At 47.5% G+C, this 10,220-nt stretch overlaps 1 protein-coding gene across 2 annotated transcripts; it reads left to right on the forward strand.

Annotated features, from left to right (window-relative positions):
* The first annotated feature begins 645 nt into the window (after positions 1 to 645).
* On the forward strand, positions 646 to 9,177 carry CACNG1 (calcium voltage-gated channel auxiliary subunit gamma 1). Of its 2 annotated transcripts, none has more exons than XM_088537268.1 (4): positions 646 to 890; positions 6,344 to 6,414; positions 8,527 to 8,664; positions 8,943 to 9,177. In XM_088537268.1, the coding sequence occupies exons 1-4, from the start codon at positions 646 to 648 to the stop codon at positions 9,167 to 9,169; spliced, it is 681 nt and encodes a 226-aa protein (XP_088393394.1). In that variant the 3' UTR covers positions 9,170 to 9,177. The 2 variants fall into 2 exon arrangements, with proteins under 2 accessions (XP_088393394.1, XP_010218070.2); XM_010219768.2 differs by having other exon boundaries at positions 646 to 886; positions 6,340 to 6,414.
* Positions 9,178 to 10,220: the final 1,043 nt, after the last annotated feature.

Genomic DNA, 10,220 nt, shown 5'->3' on the forward strand with positions numbered 1-10,220 from the left:
TTTGCTTAAACTGATGAAATACATACTTCTCACAGTTTATATGTTGAACTTTAGACACCTTGCAAGATGCTTCTCCAACCAAAACATTTTCCTTCAGCCTGAACAAAACATTTAGCTTGACTCAGAAATAAGTATTTTCTTTAAAAAGAAGCAATTCTTTTTTTCTCTTTGCTTCAGCCACGGTGAGTTTATTTTCGACACTTTCGCTGCAGCCGGGTGGGTGATAGAGCCATGTCCTGCTCTCAACTTCTCCTGGCAAACAGCGACTTGACCCAAGGTCTGCGCATGCACCTTTGGGGTGATTTTTCAGCTTTTCAGCTGCTTTCCACCCAGCCGAGCTCAGGCCCAGCATTATTACCAGCCCAGCTGTTTTTCCTAGCCTCGCCAAGAAGCTAAATCCTCCTCTTCACGCCTATTTCAGCGCAGGTTGCCAGGGAGGGACGCGGCGGCCGTCGCGCCGACTCGCGCGCTCCCAAGGCGATGGCCAGGGAAAGCAGAGGCCGGTGGGCGCCGCACGCGCACGCGCCGGCACCGCCGCTCCCGGCGCTGACGGCTCCCGGCAGCTGCCCCGGCGGCCGCCCCGCCGCCGTGCTGACGTTTGAAGACGCTCGGGCGGGCGGCAGGAGATGAGCCCGGCGGCGCGGCATGGACGAGAGCAAACCCCTCAAGATCCGGCTGACTTTCTCCGTCATCCTGGTCGGCGTCTCGCTGCTCTTCGCCGCCGTGGTGAGCGACCACTGGGCCGTGCTGAGCCCCAAGGTGGAGGTGTACAATGCCACGTGCGAAGCGGCGCACTTCGGCCTCTGGCGCCTCTGCACCAAGCGGATTTACGTGCAGGAGCCAAGCGTCCACGAGAAGGGCTGCGGGCCGATCAGCCTGCCAGGAGGTAGGTGATGGTGCTCGCCCTGCCCGCGCGTGCCAACCCATGGGGCACTTCGATCGGCCAGCGTTGAGGAGGCAACCGGACACGGCAGAAAAAACCCACGGTGTCTTTCCCCTTGGCTCTCAACCTGTCATGGCTCCGCATGCTGCTTTGCTTCCGCGTCCCCCCGCCTTCAGTTCTCTGCTTGTTCACGTGTGCTTGCAGATGTATTTTTAACCATGTTTAAGTCAGTGGCCCCTGCGCAGCCACAAGAGGGGCGGGAATGCAGGGAGAAGGACTGGACATGGTGGAAATCACGGGCTGCATGGAGGGTGTCTTGCTGACACCTGCGCAGGGTCCCGAGGCAGCCAGGCAAACCCACAGCAGCTTCAACCAGTGTCAGCAGAGGGAGGATTTGCAGGACCAGGCCACCCCGTGTGGCTGCACCTCCAGGAGGATTCCCTGCTCCAGATAGCAGTGAGGGAACAGCTTTTTTGTGACAGTGATTAAGTTATCCAAGGCTATTTCACCAGCAGTCATAGCTTGGAGCTCAGAGCAGGGCCGTGATTTAGCAGCTTACCCCAAAAACGCTGGAAACGGAGTTAGGAGTGATTTGTCGCTGCTTCCCTGCGTCTCCTTACCTCGCGGTGAAGGAGAGCCCTGGGCTGGCAGCGGAAAGCCGCCTAATCGGATACATTTCTTCACAGCAACTTATTGCATCAAAATCAATAGGCAGGGTGGCAGAGGAGTGATCAGAGCTGGTTTCCAGGAAGACCGTTACATTCCCGTGGCAAAAGGAGCTCATTATATATTTGCTGATTGCAAAGTCAGCAACATTCATGCAGCGAGTACTAATATACTCTAGCCGTGACTGAACTACGCGGCTTTTTGAGAAGGCTAATAGGGAACTGGCTTCTTTCCAGAACAGAAATAACAGGATTGCCTTCATGTTGGGATCGCTATTTGAAATGAAATATATATGTTAACACATATTTGAAAAGTTCTTGTGCAAACCTCACTGCCTAAGCTTCCTGCATATGCTTTGCAGCACTGCAATCCTTTATCTATCTGGCAAAATTATTTATTCTGAGGCAAGAAGCTAGTTCACAGTGCTTAGATCTGCCTCTAGTCAAATTTGGGAGTGTGTGATCTGGTAGCGTAATGTCTCTCATGTAGGCACTTACAGATTCCTCACTCTATGCCTTTCTTTGCACATGGAGGAAAACTCACATAAAAGGAAAATAATAGAAATTGGCTGATAAACACCCAAATTGCACCAACTGCAGGATAAATATAAAACTCATAAATATCCATCTGTCTCCAGAAAGCAGATTTGCAGGCAGGGCAGCGCGGCAGTGGCTACTATCTTTGACAGACATCGGCATGTGCTTGTGCAGACGTTGAATCACGGCCCCGCGCCACCTGACCAGCGGGCACAGCAAACGAACGGGGAATTGTGGCCATAGCGAGCCAGGCCCTCCACCGTCAGCCCAGCCACATCAGGGGCAGCCTGACACACTGGTTTTTGTGGTATCAGAAGATATTTTTGTATTTGGACAAAGTCATATGTCAAAATGAGCTCATGAGGTTTCAAACATCCTATGTCTTATGATTTATGTTCTCACCTCTGTTTAAGAATTAAGCCCCTCATTTTGCTCACGCAGAAGACACAGCATGGTGAGGTGAACAAGTCCCCAGGCACCGCGGGCTTCACAGGTCTCTCATTAGACAGATTCCTCACTTTCTGGAAAACATCAGCAGGGAAAAGTAGTTGTGAAACCTGCATTAGTCAAGAAAACCTGAAAGAACAGATGTGGAGTAAAAGAGCATAGGTGGGCATCAGGTTTCCTGAAAATGATGAGACAATCAGACATTACTGCTATCACTGGAAAAGAAACATAAGAATTTATCACTACATTAATAACCATTTACTAGTCACTCTTCAGAGGAAATGGATGGCACTATTAATATTATTTATTAGTTTTTGAGCTTAGCACTGTGTGAAATGTGGAAGATGACTTGGCTCATAGTCTACAAAGCAGGCCTGTGATTTAGGCAAAGAGGTTTAAAATTTAACAACACTCTTCAGAGGCTGTTGACAAATTGGAAAAGGATTTGGCATGCTGCTGTGAGGAATAAAAATATCAGGGAGGTGACATTAAAACTGGGCAAATTCAGATTAATGTAGGGACATTTTTAACTGTGATCAATGGATCATTGGAGTCATTTACTAGAGGGTGGCACAGAGCCCTTCATCACTGCCAATCTTTAACTCCAATGTAGGTGTTCTTCTGCAAAGTGTGCTCTGGTGCACCTGCAAGTTGGGTAGCACAGGTGATGCTCTATCGCCTTTGTCTGCCACAGGCAGCTAAAATTGTTCCTGTTAAATAGGTGAATCTGAATTTAGGCCACTTGAGTTGGACTGGGAAGAATGAGAGCACATGGTGTAATCAGCAGGGTGTCTCATTCCCATCCATACAAGAGACTCACCCTGCCAGACTACTGTGAAGTTGAATTATTCAGACCTACCATCTCTGTGCGTTTCAAAGCCCTTTCTCTGGCTTCCACTGGCCAGGTGGAAAAGCAAAGCCTAGCCCCTCTGCCACTTGAACCTTCAAAGCCTCCTCTAAATGTGGCAGCAAGCCCTGTGCCCCAAGTGACAAGTCAAATCAAAAGCATTCCTCATCCAGCTCTTTCTGACCATCCAGCATGCCACAGGAATGCTCACAACCTTCTCAGGGTCAAGAGCCTTATTCCAGCCCCTACCCCATGCTGATACGTGATGGCTGACACCCCTTAGAACTTACACGCCCCAAACATCTGCTTCCCTAACCTTCCTTCTTCATGGAGGACTCCACATCATAGCACCCACAGACTCAACCTTACCTCTTAGCTCTTGTGTTATTGCTTCATCTTGTGGCTGCTGTAGCTGCCCCAGGCTCCCTGTGGGACTGGATCTGTGGAAATAAAGGAAAGATCAACTAGTCCGTTTCCCTGTTCATAGAAGTCATCTAGGAATCATGGACTTGAAGGGAATGGGTTAGGAATGCTCTAAGTGAAGGTAACCAGGAATGGGGAGGAGAGGGTCTGATGAACGACGCTTGTCCTTTGAGTTCAAACTCACCTTCAGGGCTCCAGAGCCCCTGGACTGGGCCTCAGCCACCACCAGATTATTGCCAGAGCTCTGCAGCTGCGGAAGCCCTGCTTACTCAGGGGTGTGCTGCTCTCCTGGGCTCATCATTTGCAGTTTTCCTTGCAGGTGTTTGCGTTCAGACGTGTTTGTCCTAGTCATTTGCAGAGATAATAAAGAACTGGTCAGGAGATGCCAGAACTGAGGAGTCATTCACCTAGTTGCCTGGGAATGCAACATGAGTCAGCTGATAAAAACGTCTCAGAGGAATCTTCCACTAATGGGCCCCAAAATGCTGCTTTAGAATCATCCATGTCTCTGGAGAGATAAGATAAATCTTCTTGAATAAGTAACTCTAAAATCTACCATTTATGTGCCAGGAGAAAGAAAAGAACCCAACTGCTTGCCGCTAGACATTAAATCTGTAAATAGACAGTATTTTCATAGGAGGAAGCATTTCCACAGAGGTTCCTTTGCTCATTAATGGCCAGGCAGGGGACCCTACACAGTCCCTGTGCAGTGGGGACATCTGCTCATGTCCCCACCATGGAATCAGTGGGACGTTCTTGCACTGGAGCAGCACATGCCAGCCTGGACGCTGCAGGCTGCAACGCGGAGCACAGTCGGTCCGCTCGACTTACTCCCAGGAATTCCTGAAAGTTCCCTAACTCGGTTATTTAACGGACAAAGACGCAGCCTTCCCCGTCCCTGCGAGCCGGAGCGCGGGGTGCGGAGCGGGTGCGGGACGGGCCCTCCCAAGCAGCTCAGCAGGGCGCTGCAGGATTGCTCAGCTCCAGCCAAACGCCTGGCAAGCAATTGCTCCCACAGCTCCACACCTCTCCAGACCTGGAGAACCGTCTTTCCTCTAATTTCCAGCCTCAAGACATTTCTGATCAGTTTGCAACTGTTTGTTCTTGTACCCCTAACTTAGGGGTAACTTAGCAATTCTCCTGCCTACTCTTTATTTCCACCCGCAACCCCACTGTATTTTTGACACCAACCCCATGCCCTCGCTTTTTCACTTCCACTCTGCAGAGTGAAACCCCACCATGCCCGAGCCGTGCCTCCGAGAGCCCCAGCGAGAAGCTTCCTCTGCTCGTTAGTCCCCTGCCCACAGTCGTGATCCTTCCTCACCGCCCAAGCCCTCCGCAAACACCCTGCTGGCTGGCAGCAGCCTCACACACTCCAGATAGAGGAACTCCATTAAGCTCCCACTATCTGACTCTACTGTCTTATCAAATTAATTGAATAGACTGGCCTGATGGCAGCTAACTTTGCTGAGGTCAGGTTGCACGATATTCTATTTGCCCTTGACTTGGATGGCTTTAATTACCCTTTCCTTCCTTCTAACAGTCTTTTCTTTGCAGCTTTTGATGGCTAGTGCCAGGCCCCCGACAGGCAGAAAAAAGCTGGATCCTCCCTATCCCAGTGAAATGTCACGGGCTTCGTGGCATCGCTGCGGGCTCTCCGCGCGGCGACCTGCAGCGCGGGGTCCCACGCACCAAACTTTTCCAGGCTGCTTCTTCCCTCGCAGTCACTGCCGTGGTGAGGGATAGGAGCTGGAGAAGGCAGGATCAGCAGGGGACAGGACACTCGATCCTCCCTTTTTGGAGGCCGGGCTTGCCGCAGCCGAGCCTCGTGCGGCCCCGCGGGTCCATACGGGGTGATGCTCACACGGAGCAGTTGGCAGAGGCAGCTGCAGAAGGGAGCAAACTGAGATGCTAACTCAGCTGTGGGCACGCGGAGTGTCATTACCAGGAAACGCAGCCGCGGAGTAACGGCCAAGGCAGAATGAGAAAAATTATCTGTAATTCAGGCCTGAAATAGAAGCGCAATCAGTGCGCGAAGCTCTCGGCGGGAGCAGCCTCCAGAAGGTAGCAGAGGTGGCTCCAACCTTGCCTGTGCCACCAAATCCTGCCCTGCAAACGCCATCAAAACCCGCAGATCCAGCTCACATTTCTCAGTGTCACCGTCCCGTCCGCCCCCGCAGCTGGCTAGGGTACAGCTAAGCCAATGGGACTGACATGATACATCCCCTTATTTTTGTCCCCTGTTTGTTTCCTATTTTGTGGGAAAGGCTCTCCAAGAGGAGCTCTTGGGAAGCACATCTTCCCAGTCTGTAAATGCATCCCATGAGCTATTTGGATAGATCCTAAATCCTGAATGTAGATCCCTCATTGCCACCTTTATTCTGGAAAGAAGAAGTTTGCTGGATGTCTGCAGTGGAACCAAGATGCCCTTATCCTGTACTTTAGGAGTGTTTGAAGCCCAAAATTTCAATAAAATAGCAAAGTTAAATCTACTGTACAAAGTTACTGAAAAAATTAAATGCCCTTTTGTTCTGCAGAAAGCAACTGCTCCTACTTTAAGCACTTCACTCCGGGAGAGAGCTCAGAGATATTTGAAGTAACCACACAGAAAGGTAAGGATGGAGCCTGAAACATTTCTTAACACTGCATGAACTGGGTGCACAGAATATCTAATGTAAATGGGTCTACAGTCCCCAGAATAAGGGTTCGATCCCAGTTCCACTGAAATCAATGAAGGAATTTCAACTAGTTACAAATGTCAGCTGGGCTTTGAAGGAGGTCAAATACGAGGCCAAATATTCTTCCTGGGAAGAATAATATATATGAGTTTCCTCCACGCTTAAATGGGACCTCATTCAAAGTTGTCTCTCAAATGTTGAACAATATCAGTACACATCAAAAACGACAAAATCTTTTCATCACAAAAAAATGACATTTACAACATTGGCGCTATCTCCTACACTCTAAACCTTTGGCATTGAAGGAAGAGGACATTGATAACATCTAAATAAATAAATCATACCCCGAGCAGAGTCTTGACCCTGAAACAAAGTACAGAGACTCTATGAAGACCATTAGGAATGTTATGCTTGATATTGATTTTTTTTTTTAAGAAATTCATATAAAAACCAGAGCAATCAGTGGCAGGAAGGAAGGGTTATTCTGTAAAGACACAGTGTTTACCCAGCATGGATCTTGAAAATTATCTTTTACAGACAAATTACTCATTTCTAATCAGTCCCTGCTAAAGCCAAATATTTCTTAGCACTAATATAACGTGCTTTTCTCTCTTTCTTGGCCTCTCATTGAGGACAAATTTCTTTATAGTTTGCCACACAACATATTTTAGTGGAGTAAATGAATTGACAATTACATTACACATATTAATCTGCTTGGCTTCCAGTGGAAATAAAACCGATGGAAAACCTTGCAGCACAGGTCTTCTAAAGAAGCAATTTCCCAAGGCAGGAAAGGTTGTGAATTTTAAATGGATAAAAGAGCATATATCCAAGCTACTTGCTTTTGTTTATTTATATACCGTTAGATCTATCCATCTGATATTAAAATTGTATCCAGTGATTTGTTGGTCATGTCAGAAGAAATTTGAAAATAGCTTCTTTTCTCTGAAGCAAAAGAAAAAGCCAAGGCCATAGCAAAAGGTTTCTATATTGAAACTAACTCTTTCAGGCAGTTCTAACACATAGGAAAGAAAACCAAAGAGAAAAATATTAAGAAAATTCCAATAAAATAGTGGTAGCAAAGTAAAGAGAACAAAGAGTAATATGCTTTCACAGAAATAACTCCATATTGATGGGGGCTAATTAGTATCACGCAAAAAGTTCCTTCATGGTTTTGCCTAGCAGATATATTTTTTAATGGTTTGAAAGGCAAATATCATCAGGCACTGTGATGTTCACGCATGGCTACATGTATTTAATATTAAACTAATCTGAAAACAAAGGCAATATGTAAAGGAAGGTCTGAATTATTCAGTTAGCAATCTTTTCCCACCATTCAGACAGTGAGCTGTGTTTCACTGGGTGAATTGCTTAGTGCACATCCTGGCAAGCTTATCAAAAAGAGAGGGCATTTTAGGAAAGGTTTAATCCTCTGCCCTTGAGAAGCTGAGTTTTCTCAGAACTGGAAATTATTGTTTCGAAAAAAAAAAAAAAAGGCTACGCAAACACTTCACCTCTGGTCTCCTACTTGGTCTGGGTTTGGTGGCTCTGCGTTGGAGCCCAACGGCGCTTCCAACTGTCTTTCTGTATTGGTACAACGTTGGCACCACACTGGGGCCTCGCAGAGCTCCTATAACACAGATGTAGAACAAAAACAGCCCAGAGCAGCCCATTTACTCTGCAAAAGTAGAGGAAGGGCGCGCGCAGCAACCCCAGCAGTAACATCAGCGCAGCAGGGCTGGCGGGGCTGCAGCCCAGAGCTGCAGCAGGCCAACGCGGGCACCACTTGCTCCTTCAGCCCTGCCTGGAAAAACATCCCTCCCTCTGCTTTCACATCCTTTAGATTCAAAAGACACATGGCCAATATTTGCAACTGCTTTTATCTCAGATAAATAATGCCTTCAAATTAAATAACTCCTGTAGAACCCTACAGCAGTGATAAGATACCTAGTTCAAAGAAGATACCTAGTTCTGACTGACCTTGTGCAACAGCTGATGTTGGAAATGTGCAGCCATTTACTCTTTTTGTGGTCTTTGTTTTGGCAGAATACAGCATTTCAGCTGCAGCCATTGCCATCTTCAGTGTTGGCTTTGCAATCATCGGAACAATCTGCATCCTTTTCTCCTTCAGGAAAAAGAGTGACTATCTGCTGAAGCCAGCTTCCATGTTCTACACCTTTGCAGGTAGGAGAAGCTTGGTGCTGAAATACTTGCCCTTGGTTCATAGGAAAATGCAGAGAACCAAGCCTGCAGTTTTCCTAGAAGGTCCCAGTCAACTTACATGGCCTCAGTTATTGTAGAGAGAGAGCAGTTGTTCTTGTTGGTTCTTCAAATATTAATGCCAATGACTCACCTGTGAAGCTCACTGCAGTTTTGCTATGCAAAAAGGCAGATAAGGTGGTTAATTAAGGATGAAGAATTGACAGCTGCTTGTTCAACCCACTGCTCTCATCTTCCTTCAGGTCTCTGCATCATCATCTCTGTTGAAGTCATGAGGCAATCTGTGAAAAGGATGATTGACAGTGAGGAGACCGTCTGGATTGAGTACAGTTACTCCTGGTCTTTTGCCTGTGCCTGTGCCTCCTTCATCCTGCTCTTCATCTGTGGAATTATTCTCCTCCTGATCGCCTTGCCTCGCTTCCCCCAGAACCCCTGGGAGACCTGTATGGATGCAGAACCAGAGCACTAATGCTCCCATCACCCAGCCTTGCTTAAAAAGCCAGAAAGCGTTCGGAAAAAATACGTATTTTTTAAAATGTCTGGATATCATTGTACCATGTGCCCTGCCACTCCATTAACTAAGTCATTACTGAACCAATTCAATTACAAATATTACTTTCTTTCAATTTTTCTAAGAAAGGAGAAAAAGCTTTAACAACAACAGTGTGATCACGAGCAAATGCCACTCTGCTCTGCTGCACTTTGTACTTCCACCCTGCTGGAAGCGGAGGGAGGGGATCTGCAGTTGTGCCGATGCGAGCACATGCATCCTTAGGGATGCACAGCATCCTTAGGGAGAAAGTATGGAGTGGAGTCAGGCTGCAGAGCAGATGGGAGGGGGACATCGGGTTTATTCCTGGCTTGGTCAGAGAGAGCCAGTGAGAAACTCTAGCTCCTTGGCGAGTCCATGTCCCCATTTGTACCACGCTCCTGTACGAGCCTGGGATAAGCTGGAGATCCTTGCACTCATCTGTTGTTCACAGTGTTGAAACAAAAATGGACTTTGCCTAGATTTGGGACAAAAAATTGGGACAAATTCACACCTTGGAGTTCTACCCTTTTGAATTAAGGACAAAAAAAAAAAAAAGCTTCATTTCCATTTCCATTCTGCTTATACTTTGGTGGCAAAGCCAAGAAGCACTGAACACTAATTATATTTTCTTTTAATAAAAAGCATAATCCTCCAGTAGTACGATTTTCTGCAAGGTGATTTTGATGGATGAATCACAGGGCCCATCAAATTCCGCTGGATCCCGGATTACGATGTAATTCCAGATGCTGTTTACGGCACACAGCTCCCGTTTGTTCCCTGTGAACGAACTCCTTACCCAGGAGAGCGCCGTGCTCAGGAGGCCACGCGGCAGCAGCAGGGGAACCTCTACACTCCCCATTTTAACCCAAGGCAAAACATAGGAGGGGGAGAAAAACAAAAAGGCAGCTCAGGAAATAGCCAGGCATTCACTTTGCTCACAGTATCAGCAATTGTTTTCTCAGTGGTTCCTGTCACCAAAGAGAAAGCC

This window comes from Tinamus guttatus, unplaced genomic scaffold (genome assembly GCF_059628265.1).
Source record: "Tinamus guttatus ecotype Peru unplaced genomic scaffold, ASM5962826v1 Tinamus_guttatus_pri_ptg000045l, whole genome shotgun sequence".
Taxonomy (NCBI): domain Eukaryota; kingdom Metazoa; phylum Chordata; class Aves; order Tinamiformes; family Tinamidae; genus Tinamus; species Tinamus guttatus.

Coding starts and splice junctions, on each gene's coding strand:
- CACNG1 (XM_088537268.1), top strand. CDS start 646: ATGGACGAGAGCAAACCCCTCAAGATCCGGCTGACTTTCTCCGTCATC. Junction 6,415..8,526: donor TGAAGTAACCACACAGAAAG/GTAAGGATGGAG, acceptor TTGTTTTGGCAG/AATACAGCATTTCAGCTGCA. Junction 8,665..8,942: donor CATGTTCTACACCTTTGCAG/GTAGGAGAAGCT, acceptor ATCTTCCTTCAG/GTCTCTGCATCATCATCTCT.